The sequence below is a fragment of the Stenella coeruleoalba genome (assembly GCF_951394435.1).
Source record: "Stenella coeruleoalba genome assembly, chromosome: 1".
Lineage (NCBI taxonomy): Eukaryota > Metazoa > Chordata > Mammalia > Artiodactyla > Delphinidae > Stenella > Stenella coeruleoalba.
In genome coordinates, this window is record NC_137169.1 from 149,917,118 (window position 1) to 149,934,786 (window position 17,669).

At 38.0% G+C, this 17,669-nt stretch overlaps 1 protein-coding gene and 1 long non-coding RNA gene across 2 annotated transcripts; one reads left to right on the forward strand and one right to left on the reverse strand.

Annotated features, from left to right (window-relative positions):
- The first annotated feature begins 351 nt into the window (after positions 1-351).
- LOC307196262 lies at positions 352-6,947 on the forward strand. Its single transcript, XR_013831077.1, has 3 exons — positions 352-3,992; positions 6,053-6,156; positions 6,810-6,947. It is a non-coding gene; the product is annotated as an uncharacterized lncRNA (long non-coding RNA).
- Positions 6,948-8,423: 1,476 nt separating this feature from the next.
- On the reverse strand, positions 8,424-14,509 carry COX20 (cytochrome c oxidase assembly factor COX20; the record flags this gene model as incomplete). The annotated part of the gene is made up of 4 exons (XM_079941033.1): positions 14,343-14,509; positions 9,199-9,313; positions 9,025-9,088; positions 8,424-8,565 (listed from the first exon to the last, which is right to left on the reverse strand). Exons 1-4 carry the CDS (start codon positions 14,382-14,384, stop codon positions 8,424-8,426), a joined length of 363 nt encoding a protein of 120 aa, XP_079797159.1. The 5' UTR covers positions 14,385-14,509.
- Between the last annotated feature and the right edge of the window lie 3,160 nt (positions 14,510-17,669).

Here is a 17,669-nt window from a genome sequence, read left to right on the forward strand (position 1 = left end):
ACTTGACATCAGTTTAGTGTTTCATTGGTGTTTTAGGTTGCTTCTGGTAAGTATAGGTTTGTTTATATTTGACTGCTTAGATTTTTGTTTTAGCCATTTAAAATCAGATTTTTAACTATTTATACTCCTAGGAATTTTCTTGCTAAAGGATGAGCTGGAGTTGAGTTTCAGATGATGGTGTAGGTTCAGTTGAGAATTTTTTGGCCTATAACCCTACAGTTAACCATAGGAATACTTAACAGTACAAGATAGTGCCTCAGGGGCTTTTGTCTTTCTAGCAATTAACTTAATGCAAGCAACCATTTGCATGAGTCTGCTTTTCAGTATACATCAGTATTACTGGGGTTGTATAGACTTATGTGGGGGGTGGGGGGGAGTAAGGTTTGTTGCTAATCAGTGTTTGTGTCCTAAATGTTTAGGTGCTATTGAAAAATCTTGGATATACCTTCTAGCTTAAAATTGCTTATTAAAGAATTCATATTCTAATCATCGCAGTGGGAGAGTGATGGCCAAGTGACATTTGGTAGGCTGTCATGCCTGTGCAGCACAGAAAATTTTGGGAAGAGATGGGATAGATAAAAATGCCCAGGAAAATGTTAAGTTTGAAGAAGCAGTTTCAAGGTCAGAATTAATAGTAACACCTGCATTTGTATGAAGTGACATAATCCTAGAGAGTATTTAAGAAATTAAGAAGAGGGAGTGCACCATATAGCAAATAAAAAAAGTTGATGCCAAGTTTGGCAGAACGAGATCTGTAAATGAGAAACTTGGTTTATTGTTCACCCCTTCCCTTGCCTACCTCCCCTCAATGGCAAGCAAAACACTGAATAAACAAAAATTATCTGAACAGATGTCCCAATTATACCCTGAGAAAACTCACCTGTGAGATTGCTCTTGGTTTAAGGGGTGCTTTCACTAGAAACTTTTGCATATAGTTACTTAATACCTATCATCCTGAAGCAAGAATTGGATTAGATTGGTTACTAAGACATTAATCAGGAAAGAACAGAAAGTGCTTTAAGTTAGAAATCATAAAGTAACTGGAACTGTAAAAAGTTTTCTTTGTTGCTGGTAGTTTACGCCTTGTTACTCCTATCTAGCCTTTGGTGGCTGGCTCTGGCTCAGACCTAGAAGGCTGAGACCAGCTTCTGGCCCTGATACCCAAACAGCAAGATGAAATCTTAAAAATGAAGTATGAGTCAAATCAATATGACATTGAAGTGACAAGAAGCCATATTAAATCTAGGAAACGATAAGCTGTCATTTGCCTAGGATCCTGTCTGAAAATAAATATGGAACTAGATGTCTTGAACACTCACAAGATTTTAAAGCTTCTTAAAGACAGTTTTCCTTGAAAAAATACTGTTTTCGAGGAAAGGTAACTTGGTAGTATTTCTTTTTCACCTCCTGTGGAGTTTACTTTCATGGATAGACTGTTTTGTATTCGCCTCAGTTGTGGAAATTGACATTTTTCTATGAACTTTTACTTAATATAAATTGGCTTTTATCCTAGGATTGTTTTTTATAACCCATCCCATTGCACAAATGAGGAAACATTTTGATAGCTTATAAGGCAATGGTATAGGCATCTTTCACATGTAAAGATCTGTAAGGGTATTTCTGATGTGCTTTAAAAGCCTAAACCAGAATAAACTTACTAAGGAAGGCATAAACTTGTATCTTCAGTCCAAGTCGTAGTTGCTGGTATTAGACATAAAACACATCTTAAAATCATTAGTTTCCATAATTTCCTTCTTACACATTGAAATGTTTTGAATCTAGACTTGGTCATTGTTCATATTTCTGGGGCTCTGGACTTTATAAAAATGGGTTTAGGTTTTAACATTTTAGTAATAGTTAATGAAAGTAAGGGTGTATGTTAATGGCAATGGCCTGGCAATAAGTTGCAATGCTTAGTTTATGTATTGGAACTCTTGCTTATGCGTGAGTTTTAAGGGACTGTTAAATTAGTGCTTTGAATTAGAAACTTACCAACTGCCTCATCTCTAAACAGCAATTTGGACTTATTAGGTTAAACCATGGTTTCTTCAAATCATTAATTGCCTTAACTAAAAAATAGGTAAAACTGCAATATCCTTGTGATGTGGAGAGCCTTTATCTTGGGTAATTTTCAGATGTGACTTTTTTTGGCCTTGTCATTGCACAACTTCTGTGCTAAAACATGCAGGTAATAGATCCAGCCAGTTCAGTGCTTAGGCTGCTCTAATCCCCAGTTCTTAACTTAGTACTACAGGTACATGTTTACAAGACATAGTAAAATTACATTGTCCACCTAACTCCTGTTGAAGTGACATTTGTTTTATTAATCCATACTAATCTTGATGTTTGAAAAGTAAATCCTTAAGAATTTGGAAATGACCTACAGTACTGATGGATGTAGTATGTGTCCCCTAGTGTTGAGGTAGGAAAAAAATCAAAACCCAGCATCCCCAAGTACCTTAACGTTAATCTTAAACTATAAACTTGTGAATTTGAACAGGAAATAACCTACCTTAACATATAATTTTTATATATTTTGCTGATTAGGTATGCCATTTTATTTGGTGGTCACATTTAGTAAATTTCAACCATGCAGATAGCTGGATCTCAGAAAATAATAGCTTTAGGTAGGAGGGAAATGGCTAACAAAGATAAGTAGGCATATATACTTTCACATCTTAGCCGATTGACTAAAGATATAGGGTGATAGGATATGTTCAGTTAGTTTGCCCAAGGAATTAGTCCATGAGGAATGGTAGACTGGAAATAGGTGGGAATATTACCCATAATGTTAACCAGAATTACTCAAAAAAATGTAACACCTGTAAATTGTGCAGTTAGGTTGGGAATGTGCTGTCCACCTGGGAAGCTGAATAAGTACAACTTGTTGGCATTATGTAGACAGTTGGTGCTTTCACTGGTGATTGTAGATCCAATATTAGGGGAGTAAATGTTGCAGATAACTGATAGGCCAGGACATCTGTAATCCGTTTGGTTAGGTGAGTTATTGGGACAAGAACTTAATCGTGTGTTTAATGTGTAATCATTTTATCACCTAGGAGTATTACAATTTTTTTTTCCTTTTCATGCCAGGAATCAACATATACTTGCATCTTGACAAGGAACAGGGGTTTTGCTTTTAAACAAAACTGGATCTGTGGGTATGAGAAACTATTATAGTTGAAAGTGATGTGGGAATACCAGTCCAGGCAAATGGAGAAATGTCTTATGGAAAGTTAATTTGTTTTGTTAATTTGTTCAGTTGTTCAAATATTTCAGTTAAAATCACAGCGCAACACCAATGGCACAGCAGTTATTCCTGAGCATGCCCAGCTTGGGTATCTGCACAACTGGATGTTATGAAGGGACTACAGGCCTGGAAAGCTAGCATAGTGTTTAAAACCTGTAAACACTGAACTGTTGTGGCATGTTCTTTTCTGCCAGTCCTCTAATACTCCATTCTGTGATCTTACAAGAAGTAAAATTAGTTTTGCCTAGTAAGATATTTTATACTTGCCAAGCACTTGAGAAGCACTGCCACAAATTAGTATCAGCCAAAATTTTTTTTTTTTTTAAAAAGCAAAAGCAATGAAGAACTTTGAGATGGCCACTGTAGACATTTAACTTGCGTGGCTTTCATGAGAACGAAAAAAGAGATGCAGAGAAAGTGAGATAAAGTTAATACCTCAGAAGAACAGTTGAAGCTTACTTGAATGACAGGATAACTTTGTACTAAGGATAACTTAGTAATGACATAACTTTGTAATAAGTAGTTGTTAATAAGGTATCCTTTCAGTTGTCTGTAGTTAAGGGAGATGGGAGAGTCACGGTCAAGAACAACAAAAGGTTCCAACTTACTTTTTTTTTTTTGAAAAAATAAAAAATAATGTGCTGATTTAAATTTCATCTCCTTTTCCTTAGTCTGTCCATGTGAATGTGCTGTGTGGAAGAGTAAAAGGGTCCAAGTAAATGTGTTCCAGTGATTCCAATAGGTATTCCAAATTAATTGCTGCTTGTACATTTAACACGTGTTATACTGGGCTTCCAGGATCACCTTAATTAGAACTCCTCTTATTTTAAAAAGGCAGGGGAAAGGGAGAAATTAGTAACTAAGTGCATAGATTTGTTTGTAACAGGAAAGAAAGGTTCTCTAGTATCTCTTTTGCATACCTGAAATGTGAGGTATTTGGTGGTATGTTAGCAATTGGTGGTCCTCTTGCATAGGTTAAAGGCAGTACATGCAAATAGAGCCAAGTCCCTTTAAGGTTAAATCCTTATTCTAATGGTTCAAATTCCTTCTATTTAATGTTATGTAAGACATTGTTTCAATATCCTCCCTACTTGTAGAGTTGAAATACTTCCTTACAATATTCTAATACAAAGATAGCTAGGATACCTATGTCCTTGGGTTCCCAAAATCTTTCTGTATCTGTATTAAATGCACAAATACTTTTTGTTAGCTTATAATAACTTGGAAAATGATCTTTTTGGATAATGAAGTGATGTAAATTTACATCAAAGTACAAAAAGATCAAGAAGTGAAATTTAAGACAAGGACTTTGATTATGTTAGTCCAGAGCATGTACTTTCTTGTTGCCCTGAAATTATTTAAAGACTTAATAAGAAGCTTAGAAGAAATTAGTTTTTCCCACTACATACTTGAGAATAATGTATTTTGGTGAAGTGAGAGGACTTGGCTGCTGTACTGACTGAAAATATAACTACCAGGGTTTCCTCAGTGAAATACAGTTCTACTCTGTCAAATAAAAGCAATCTCTAAAGACTTGAAGAGCAGACAACTTAGAGTAAAAGGTAAAAACTCAAAGCCATTTCTGTTCATTTGAGAGAAAACAAACTAGAAAGATGTTTTTAAAGCAAACTTAGAATTTAGATAGTAGAACACGTTTCATTTCACGTGACTAGTCCTTGTGGTCTAAGGGGGAAGACATTTTTATGAAAACTTAACCCTTTAAGAAAACAGTATATGCAAATTTGAATCCCCTAAGGGTAGGCCATATATAATAGGTGTTTTACAACTTACAGAACTTGGTAAAAGTTATTCCTAGAAAAGAGTAGAAAAGATAGCTGCCTGTTAAGTCCATGTGAACATTTAGTGAACAATAGAAACTTTTAATTTAGTACTTATAGTCACTGGTAGCTTTCTCAAGATAAAAATACTTGGAAAAAGTCATCTTTTAATCTCTAGAAAATAAAGAGTGGTTGAAAAGACTCAAATGTTTGCAACACTGATCAGTAGTGCTCACATTATGAACTTTAAAATGTAATACTTTATTAAAAAACTAAGCTTTTTTGTCCCTAAAGCTTGTCTTAAAAGAAAATTTAAATATGGAACTTAATGCACAAAAACAACGTGTAAGATGCCAGTATTTGGGTGGTAGAGGATATTATATATTATTACTGACCTGATTTGATGACCAATGGACCATATTTTAAGATGCTTCCCAAAGATATTTTATTCTAGAGTACTATTAAAAGCCACAGTTAAAGCAATCAGTAATTTTTCTACTTTCCTCATTAAGGTATTCTGCTTTCCCAAAGTAGTTTACGTTAACATCACTTTTAAAGGGGTGTCTTAATCCCCATCCACCACAGATTTTTACCTAGGAATAGAAGGATTCAAACCCTATTTGATCCCTAGCTTTTTGCTGAAAAGTGCATAAACAGGAATCCTGAATTTATTATATAGACCTCCTCGCATTATAAAATCGAAGCAAAGGGAAACCAGCGATGGAGTAGAGGTACGTAGACTGAAGAGATGCTTGCAAATTAAATAATGGTATTAGGGATAGTCAGATTTCTTGTTGGCAAACTTGGTCAATAGAAATCACAGGTCCAGAGAAAAGCTAGTTAATTTTAAATTCCCTGAGGTTCTTTTACTGAGATGTAAAGCAAGTAGTCAAGGAAAAACAAAGAGGGAGGGGTGAGGGAAGGGGGGGAACTGCATAAAGCACTTAGAGGTAGTTAATTAAAGTAGGTATGATAAGCTGCAAAGTTTTAAACCTACTAATTGCCACAATTCTATTTTAATCAGCTATTTAGCTGGTACCTACCGCTATATCACCTAGTGTGAAATTTCGGATTTAATGGAATAATGAAGGAAGCAGTGCAGCTGGAGGCTTCAAGTGGGCTCGGAAGGTAGGTTACTCTTTCAGCTTAAGTTTGGAAAGTGTAAGCTTTTGGGTGAGAGGTACTAGTGAACATTTAGTAATTAAACTAACATGTGTTGACTGCTTTATACCAGACACTTGGTTGGGAATGTAAAGATAGGGTTCTTGTAGCACAAGTCAGTGACCAATGGAAGTGCCAACTACTGTTAGTGGAACATGAAACAAAGTAGTGTGAGAGCCTAAAAGGTGGTGATGATCCTAATTCTAGAAGTTAGCAAGAGAGTGGAAGGTTATAGAGAAGGAGGTAGGAGAAGGGCACTGTAAGTGAAGTGAAAAAGTTTGAGCAGAGGTATGAGTTCAGTTCATGGTGGCCAGAGGTACACTGGAGGTGGGACTGGCAAAACTTCGCAGTTTGAACTTGAAGTTGGATGGCAGAGTGGAAGAAGATTGGACTGGAGGGACCAGAAGTGGAAGTGTCAAGATCAACTTGGAGGCCTTGGAGGTCTGGTAGCAATGTTTTAAGGGCCTAGAGCATGTTGAATGGTCCAATAATTCATTAATGCATTTTGCATCATTTTAATAGGTAAAGAAGAAAAAGTGCTAATGATTTTAAGTTTATGAAATGATATTTGAAAAGTAATCCAAATAAGTAATTATATTTAAACTTCTGTTTTTATCCAGGTCTCCAATTTATGCAGTCATTCTGCTGTGAAAATGAACTAACCTTGTTATTATTGAAGGCCTTGGAAATTTTTACCAGCTGAGAGATTTTTCTCTTACTCAGGGTAAGACGTAATCATAGTGTGCTAGAGCTGGAAGGGACTTGACTTACATAATCCATTTGCCTGATTTCATATGTTACATGTTATCAAACTGAAGCTGAGAACATAAGTGGCCTGCACAGCTTGTTAAATATCAAATTTGATTAGTACTCATCAATTCCTCCACCCCACCCCAACTCATGCCTTTTAAAACATGAGTGACTGTCACATGGAATTTTTAACATAATTGTTTAAGATCAATTTGAATAATACAGACTGCACCTAGCTCTGATTTGTGTCAGTAACGGCAGGCAGATGATCTTGCAAAAACTTCTTTCTCTTTTCTAATAACCTTCCCTTGTTAATGTCCAAGTCTTTCCTTTGGTGGCTGCCAGATGATTAGGATCAATAAAAATCTCTCAGAACATATATGCTTGACAGTGTCACTCATGATAGGGCATTTGGTAAACCATATAGCTTGTGTACCCTAACCCTCATAATGACAGCCATAAGAAGGTGAGCATGGGAGGGAAAATGCTACTGCTCTTATGAAGTGAACTGGAGCAGGCCCCTACCTATCCTGAAAACGGATTAAGAACAAAATAAAGTTTCAAAACATCTCTTCCTTGATCTGTTTAGCTCACCCGTGATAATCAGTAGGACCAGTAATAATGCCATAATCCTATCCACTGGTGTCTTCTTTCATACTTATCATTCCTTAACCAGAAAGGTCTCTAAGCCTGTGTTTTAAGTAATGTTGATATTTATTAAACCAAAAATGATGAATGAATGAATAAATGCTGTGGACTTAGTTGGGTGTTGGGTGCTTTTTTTAAATGGCAGCCAGTTGAATTATAAATGTCTTTACGTTAATGGAACAATATGTAATTCTGCAGTATTTTCCTTTGCACCAAACAAGTTTCTGAAAATATTTTTATGTGTGCCATGTACATATTTAAGTTCTACTTAAAAATAAAAACCCTGCATACATCCCAAAAATATTTAGAGCAGCTAAAAACCACTTTTCCTTTCTGAGAGATGACTCACCTGTTGAAGTGGAAGAATAGGGTCAAGCAATGGGTACATTTTTAAAATAAAAATTGCAGAGTGACGGCCCATTAGTTTTAAGTCTGATATAACATCACTGGCTTTAGAAATCAGAAAGTATCCCCTCATTTTTAACAGGGTACAGTAATACAGTTGTGATTTTTGTTTTTAAGGCAAGTTTTAACATTGAACTGAGATTTTATTTCTTGAAACGTCAGGTGTACTCACTGCTTACCATAAGGGAACACTTTTCTAAGCATGATAAACACGAGGTTTATTTTAAGTATGAGTCCACTATGTGCTATACTGATAGTAGATACAGGGGCAGAATAAGTTTGTACATACACATGTAAAATGACAACAACTTACACATACTTTATTTACTTGGTTGAAAGCCTTCTGGTATATAAAATGCTTTCTATAGTTGATCTCGGCTTGGTTCACACCGAAGTGAGTTGTATCTGGGTTTTCTGTGCTCAAGACTGGCTCAATTGCTGCTGCTGCCGCTGTTGGTTTGTTTTCTTTCAGGATCAAGGTGGGTACTTTCATATAAAATCTTGTTTTTAATTCCTTCTCTGGCACGTCTTTCCTGGATTCTTAGCTTTGCATAATTATACCTACAATGGAACCTAGTAAGGAGAACATGAATAAATTGATATAACATACCTGTAGAAACTAATTTGAAATTTGTAATCAAAATTTTTAAATGCTTACAGATGACTGTCAGTGGTTGTGAACACATTCTTAAGGTAGCATTTTCAGATGTTATGCCATAGGTAGGGATTGAAATGAGCATTAGGATAAGATAAAAGGTTGAGGCCTTCCTAAACGAAGTATAAACCCTGACATGGCATTAATGCAGTGCCTAATGCCATGCATTCATCTGTTCATTTGACAAATGACACAAGATGTGTGTGTATATATACATATTTAAAAGATTAAAGGCAGTCCGGCAATATCATTTTGTAAGATAAATTTCCGTGAGGGTGGGGAATCTTAGTGGGAGATTGCTCTGAGGAGAGCATGTCCTTTGGAACTAGATAAACCTATTAGAATCGTGGATCTTCTTGAATACTTAGCACACATACCAGCACCCTAAAGTCACCAAGATAAATCCTCCTATTCCAACGTCACATGATCTTCTAATTCTACCTGTCAAAAGGAAGCATAAACACTAATACACTGCATGTTATAATACTTCCTCTAGGAAAAAAACTTCAGAGAAACATGTTTTTTATGCATAGAGAAAAGCAGATACTCACTAGTTAACAAAAAGTGTCCGAGGCCAGCCACAACAGATCCTAATGAGCCATACAGTGTCGAATCCCGAGCACAGGGGATGTTTTCAACATCTAAAATTCCTAGGAGCTTAAAGGGCTACGAAAAATAAAAAAAAGAGAATATTTTATTTTAGGGTGGTTTGGCAAAGACGAAAACCATCTTTAATCATCCTGGCTTTGGTATGTAATATGAATCTAAAATGGAAACCCTGAGAATTTGACCAGAAAGTCCTAAGCAGGTAGGGTAAATTAAACCTAAATAGATTATGGTACCATGGTTATGCTATAATTTGTTAATCAGCTGGTTTGGAGATAAGGTAAGGGCATACATTATTTTATGAGCTCTTTAAACATCTGTATGAAATCATTTGGGGGATTTGGCTATCATTGAAATTTAAAAGCAGCATAATTTCCTTCTAATAACCTGAGATGCATAGATGGGAAAAGTGAAATTGTCCTAACCATGTTGCTTATAATATTAGTATACTGCTGTTTTAAATTCCTTTAAGGAGGACTGCAGATTTTCTGTGTTAACTAGTAACAACACATCAGTTGTGTCTGTAAGAATAAATACTTTGTGTTGAGACAAATCTCGTCTGTTTCTTGCCTGTGATATGACTTGCCTGTGATATGAAGTTGCCGTTGATTCTATTTCTTTGTTGATAGTACATGGTAACCATACCTAGGTGTGATGAAAAAAGCTGGAAATCTACAGGGTTGGATTTTATTCTCAGCTCTGCCACTAACTTCTGTAACCTGTAGGACATATTTTTTTATCTGGCCTGCAATCTGTAATGAAGGGGTTCAGCTAGGTGATAATTTAAGTTCCTTCAAGTGCTAAAATGAATGGTTTTAAAATTCTTTATATAGTCTTCATTGGATTTATGGATTTGTTCTCCCTCATTAAAAAATACTGCCACTTTAAGCATAACATTTTCCAACTTGAATGTCTTGTCACTCACTCTGTACTTAGGGGTTTTGGGAGGGCAGGACAGAATTTTTTTTATAAGGCACGCTTATGTTTTGCTACAGCATTCTCCTATTCATAAAAAAAAAAAAAGAAAACGTAAGTTACTGTTTTCAGTTAATGTAGCTTTTAAAAAGGAAGCCACTTGTCCATTCTTTGGGATGAGATAGATATACCTAGATGGTAATATACTGTAAGGGAAAAAGAGTGGAAGAAATGGGAACAGGACAGTAAAGGGCAAGTCAGATTAAAGGTTGAAACATGAAGGTATTGTGTTTGCCTTGGCTCAGGCTTCTGCAGGAAAGACAATGTGACTCGGTTCCTAATAAAGCAAAAGTTATACACTCTTGGATCATTATGTTCCTTTTTTTTTTTTTGCCTCTGCCTGTTCCCTCCCCCCGCAACATGTTTACTTCATGAACACAGCAGGTGCTCATTGAAGTTGCAGACTTGAATGTTAAAAGGCTCTTTAGTACAAATCTTCATGTACAAAGAGGTTGGGATTTAATTCTGCTTCTAGGCTTTTCATTTAATTTAGCAAAAGATGATTGTTTCTCACCCTCAGGTCAAGAGCCAGGTGGAATTTATGGCCCGGAGGGGAAGGAGGGTGTGATCAGTTCTGCAGCTAGGCCATTGCCCTGGGGGAAGGATGCTAAATAGACTGAGATGGGGTGGTGGTGTTTAATGTCAGATCTTAGAAGCGAGTGAGACCAGCAGCTTCTACCACGGGGTAGAATGTTAAGATGGCTTTCACATTTAAGCAGAGAGAAAGAAAGGAACTATCAAGTGTTGGCCGCAGCATGCCAAACACTGCACATCTCTGCCAAAGACAGCACTTCTTTCAAGGCTTCTGGGCTTTTTCATTTGGATTCCGTTCCAAAATTGAGCCCTAGTGTGACCCCAGGATACACCAGAATCTGCAAACTTTGCGGGGGGGGGGGCATTTGGATAAAATTATCAGCCCCAGTTCTTTGCCAAGTGTGTAAAATAAACTTGCTGAACATCTGAAATGGTGCTATTTGTTTAAATCAGCTAGGTAGGTAGCTTTCTGAGCTTTTTAGAGATTTTCAAATCCCACCCTCAGATTCTGACTCAATAGGCCCCGGGCATTGATGTTTAGGAAACCGCCCACCCCGCAGACTGGGAGAAACACTGCTTTAGAGATTTTAGAAAAGTAAAATTTTGAAATTGCAGATAATGGAGTAATCCAGTTTATTTTGAAAGATAAACATATCCTTTTTAAGGGGTACCTTCTAAAACCAACGATGGGTTAGAGGCCAAGGATGCTACTGCTAAAGGTCCTGCAATGCATGTATCACATACAAGACTGCCTTGGTCAATGTCAGCGCCAAGGTTGAGAAGCCAATGCTTGTCGAATTAATCTCATAATTTAGAGGTGCCAAGGACCTATTAGTGCCCGGCCCTTTATATCCCTTGTTTTTAATTCTCACAACCTCTTTGTGACATTTTCTCTGCAACAGGCTCAGGGTTTAAGTAGAAGGCTAATAAGTGCTGGCAGAGTAGAAGTGGAAGTCAGTCTGACCCTGAAAGCCTGTCATTCCCACTGCAGCATTTAACCCTTTGGTTTTTTAGTAAACACTAAGGTTCACATATAGAGAGTAATAGAACTGTGTACATAACTGTAGATCTGCATGCAGTTTGTATCAAAACTGGGTAAGGATGTACAAAGACTTTTTCCCCTTCACTAGTAGGGAATTTTCAGCCTCCTGGTAAAGTTGGAGTTTAGACTGCTGATGACTTAAAAGCAAGTATGGAATACTGTAATGAAGTCTTGAGCTTAGAGAGTACACTGAACTTTGATTCTCAGAAATGGAAATAAAGGGTCTAAGCCTGAAGTCACTTTGAAGTTATGTTTGTAATGTTCAAGGCATTTAACATTCCTCTTTTATTCTCTAGTTGCCTGCAAATTTAAGGTTCACCTGCTATTAACAAAGCCTTTAAACGTAAACTAAAATTATAGACTTTTTTTTTGGTAAGCTAATGTTTTTAAGCTTAGATTTAGAAAGGCAGCCTTACCAACACACCTTGATGGAATTAAGGGAAGCTCAAAAAATTTCTAAGCCAGAATGCCAGTTAAATAATTTATAGGAAACAGATCACATCAAATCAGAGCTACTTCATTTCCCACTGTTAAATTTATCTGCATCAGTGCGCATATTCTGCCTTTCCTTTTGTTTCAAAGGAGGAACTGGCCCTACTCCTATTTAAAACTAGTCCTCACTTTGCAGTTGATTACTTTATCCACTCTCAAAAGACTCTGCTTCTGTGGTTATCCCATCTTTCATTTGCATTATTTGTTTTTCCTCCTTTTAATAATCTCCAGTCTAGAAACATACAAAATAAATCCCCCTCTCTTGACACCCTTCCCCCCCAAGCCACCATCCCATTTTTCTGTTCCCTGTCACTGCAAAACTCAAGTTACCTGTGTGTGCTTCTTCACTTACAAACCTACGCTCCCTTTAACTTGCTTCAACCAGACATTTACCAACTGTACTCGACGGAAACAGCACCACTGAGGTTTTCTAAAAGACAGTCGTTTTGCAAAATCCATCATACTTTACATCTCAGCACATGTGGCACAGATAATCATTTGTTTTTGAAACATTTTCTTTGGCTTCAAATACACTATTAATCAAAACAATTTTTCATGTATTTCTTTTCTGGATTCTCAATGGGTTAAACCACCCTCATGACCCTAAAATGACAGCAGTTGTCTCTATCAAAGGTGAACAACCAGATACAAAAAGGATGAAAGCACCATTCAAGATCCCAGTGTTCTCACAAAACAGTCTACAATTTTGTGTTTGTAGTTATGGTGCCCCTTGAAATATGCAAGTTTCAAACAAGGGTACATTTTGTTAAAGTAAGCATATTCCAAATAGTATGTGAGACGTTAAAAACAGAAAAGGCGCCAACAATGTATAAATTGACAAAAAATTTTTTGAAAACAAATATGGAAACAATTTACCCAACATTTATTCATAACCATTTGATGATCTAGGCCAAATTTAGATGGAAAATTCCCCAGAGAAGCAAGAACACTGAATAAGTGATCAAAATTTTCAAGCTGAGTAGACAATAGCCTAAAACTATAGGTGCAGTGTGGCACACAGTGTGGGTCTTAAATATTTGTGAATCTAATTGAGCCAACGTTAATCTCTCTATGGCTTACTATTTAAAATTGTTTTTTTCCATTACCTTTTTAAAACACTTGTTATTTACTCTGCATTGAGGATATAAAAATCGGGTTCCCTGCTCTTAAGACACAAATTAACTTCCAGTATAATGTTGTAATGATCCAGCAATGTACAAGGTGTCCGGGAGATAGGAGCAGAAGCACCTCAGTCTCTTGAGGAGTCGGGAAGCCCTTCAGGGGAGACCAGAGATAACCCTGTTTAATACACCCGGAGAGGAAAGCATGAGAAGAGTCACACGGGTTAGTTAGGTGATGAGCTTTGTTATCACAGGCCGAGAAATTCGGATTTATCCTGAAACCAATGGGCAGCTACGGCTGGTTTTAAGCAGAGAGGTGGAATTATGCATTTTACAGGGTAGCCCACAAGGACGACTGTGGAAGGTGAAGCGAGAAAGGCAGAGCAGGAAGACCTGAATGCCAGCCAGCGAAGCTATTGGTTACATATGATACTGCATACTCCACGTGGTCGAGTGAAAACAAGGTTAACGGGGGAAAAATCTCAATCTTTTCATCACCCTCCTGCTCTGGATATAAATTCAGTCGAATATAACCAAGTTCTCATTCCCCAGCATTTACCGATTCCTGTTAAGTGTTGTGAAGTATACAGCCTTAAAGACAAGGCACCTGTCCTCAGCTTTTAATTCCTCTTTGCTGGTAAATTACAATACGAGGCCCCGTCAACAAAACTTTCTTTCCAAAGGGATCAGTCTTGTGACCTGCAGTAAGCTATCGGTACCGGTCCCCTCATCCTCCCAGTTTGGGTCACTTAAATCGTGGCAATTAAGATAAAAATGTCGGGGGGTGGGAGGAGGGGAGCTGTTCGATTGCAGAGAAGCTAATGACACGTGCTCCCGGCCTGGGTCTCCCAGCTCTAGAGGCCGCATCCTTAGGTGCCGCTCGTGCTCCGCGCGCCCCGCCGCACCCCGCCGCAGCCCGGATTACCTTCCCCTTTCCGGGCTCTCCAGCCTCCGGCGCAGCCGCCATGGGGACAGTCGGCGCCTCCACCCCGCCCCGTCGCCGCCGCTGGCCGCCGAGAGCGGACGCCCCGCCCCGCCCTGGCCAGCCCGGCCCGCGCCTGCGTTCGCGCTGTCCGCCATTTTAGGGAACGTTTCCCAGTCTGCGCGGCGGCAGCACTGGCTGAGCAGGCTGCCTTTGGTGTGGCCGCCATTTCCTTTGTTCAGTTGAACGGATCACGTCTTCTCTATCGGGGCTCTCCGCAGCCCGAGGGCCTGGACCAGGGGAGGAGGAGAAGGACTCGTGAAGCAACCGCGCACCCGGACTCTAGGCACTTCGAGGCTGCGCCTTTTCCCGCCCCCGCCCCTCCTCTCGCCCCAACCGCCATTTCTGTGGTCCGCGCGCGCGCGCGCTCGCTCCCGTGCGTAGGCGCTGGGCGCGCGCGGCGGGGCGGCCGGGGCCGCGCGGAGGGGGCGTGCGCGCCGCCGCCGCTTTGTCCTGGGAACGGGAGCCCCCACCCCCGCAAGCCCACGGCCCGGAAGTCGGCCCGTACTGGCTTGCGGCCCGCGTCCCCTTCGTGTCCTTTGTCTTCCCGCCCGGGACGAGTCCTGGGCGACCCCGTCAGCTCCACCCAGCGCCAGCCACCGTTTCGCCCCGAGCGAAAGTGTGGTCCAGCGCTCACACCGCTTACTCCCTGCTTTGGTTTCGTCAGGGAGGGGCTTGAAAATAGCGCCACTCGGTTTGCCTGAAGGAGACTGGGGACAAAATGGAGGGAGGACCTTGTCAGTGAAGACGCGTTAGGACGTTTGTGCCCGCCGTGCAGGCGGGGAAGGCAGGCGGGGTGAAGTAAAAAAAGGCCTGCGACACGCGTTTTTGAATGTTAGGTAGTGTTCCATGTATACTGCACCCTAGGACTGCGACTTAGCGTGAAATCTGCGTGTTGGAGACAGCAGTCGTCTGGTGTGAGATAGGGCTTGACCGCTTTCTCAGCCCTCTAAGTCAATACAATTCCTTTTCCCGTCTTTTTTTTCTATGCACCGTAAGGAAAATGTCCCTGTCAAAGCCATAATTATGCCTCCTTTGTTTATGTACCTTTATATTTCAAAGTATATTCCTGGGAAAATGTTCAAGCTTTAGAGTGTGTCATTGTGCAGAGTCATGCTGCTGTGCACACAGTAAGGGCTGGATAAGGTTCGCGGTGATTGTTTGCTATCAGCTGTCAGTGACGTGTTTTCTTATTCCTTATGCTTTCATGATCATTTAATACCTTTCTACAGACCCAGTAAAACACAATTTACGACCTACGTGTGATTTTTTTTAAAAAAATAAGTGACTTTGGGGGAGATACTGCTCTAATATTAATTAGGAAGTAGAATAAATGTCACCCCGCCCACGATATCCTGCCAGTTTGGGTTTCTTACCTGGAAATCTTGCGCTAACTATGCTTTGAACTCTTGGTCTGGAAGGTAATATTTAAGGCAGTAATATTCCATAAAGGAGTGAGGAATTCTCTTGAAGTAATTCCTAATCATGTTGTAAAGGAAGGAGAACTGGAAAGTACCAGGGCCATCCTACTTTATTTTTTATTGTGACTTTGAAAAATTGCTAGGGTAAACTTAGGGTCCATTTCATTTGTCTTTGAAAACTATTTTCATACATTATTTCTTTATATTAAAATTTTTAATTTCACAAAAATGGCATGTTTGATTATTTTTTATTTTCATATTTTACAGAGTGAAAAGTAAAAATCTTTTTCACTTTAACCCCTTTTTTCTCCCCTATTTAAAGTAAACACAACTAACAGTTTAATACGACGTTTTCCAAACTGTTTTCTTTTTTCTCTTCATTTTAATTAAAACAACCCTGGAATATAGGCTAAAAAGTAAAAGTCTCTTTATACCATACCTGCCCCCATACGAGTGTGTCTGTATATGACACATATCTAAATGGCTATAGTATGTAATTTGCATTTAACAATTTACTTTTTACCATTTAACACTATGTTATGGAAAAATTTTCATGTAATTATCTAAAGATTTACTCATTCATTTTAATGGCTGCTCAGCAATCCTTTAATCATTTTCCTTCTGATTGACCTAGAAAGTTTCATTTTTTTTCACTAGTCCAAGAAATGCTTCAATGAGCATTTTTATGCATATATCTTTGTGCACAGGTTCAAGTATTTCTGTAGGATAGATTTCTGGAAATGGCCTGATTCAAAGGGGTATGTGCATTAAAAATTTTAATACATACTGCTAAATTGCCTTCCAAAACTACTGCCAATTTACATTCCCCATTATAACAATGTATGAGAATGCCTGTTTCCTCACATTTTTAACACTGCATAATATCATATTTAAAAATTTTTGTGTATCTGATGGGTGAAAAATGGTGTCTTGATTGCTTTTAAACTTTCCTGATTACTAGTATGGCTGAACATTCTTTCAGATGTTTATTAGTCATTCTTTTCCTAAAAATTTCCTAAAACTTTACTTACTTATTAACTTTGTTTATGGAGTCTTTCATTTTACAAACAACTTTCTATTTTGCTTTATTATATTTTTTTATGGAGTCCAATATGTCAGTGTTTTCTTTTATGGCTTTTGATCTTGTGTCTTCCTGAGGCCTTAAGGGCTTCTTGACTCCCATAATAAAAAAAATATTTGAAAGTAATTGTCATATGCTTTCTCATTAATAATTTTGATTATCTCTTTTCCTATTTCTTAAAAGACCAACTTTTGGTATTATTGACCAAGGCTATTTTTTTCTATTTCATTTTATATTTTACATTTATTTCTATTAATGTGGTATCTATTTTGTTGTCTTTTTTCTATCTTTTTGAGTCGACTACTTAAGTTCACATATTCTCCATCTTTCTTGATTTGTAGCAAATGTATTTAAGGCTGTAAAATTTCCTCTGAGAATCATTTTATCATATGTTGTCACAGATTTTTGACAGGTAATATTCCTATCACCATTCTTTTCTAAATTTTCTATAATTTCAGCTTTTCTTTCTTTTCAAGTAAATAAATTTGGATATGCTTTTGGTATTAATTTTTAGGTGTTCTGTTTTACACTGTGGCCCATGTATTTCTACTCTTGGGGAATTTTTTTATTTGTGTGTGTGTGTGTACTACCTAAGAGATCATTTTGTACATGTTCCATATGCTTTTGAAAAGAATGCATTCTCTATATTAGCATTGTTAAGCTTATTCATTATAGTACTATATTGTATACATTATAAATATATAAAATATATAACTATATGATAATCACATAAATTAAGTTTATTAATTGCCATTCAGCTGTCTTTTT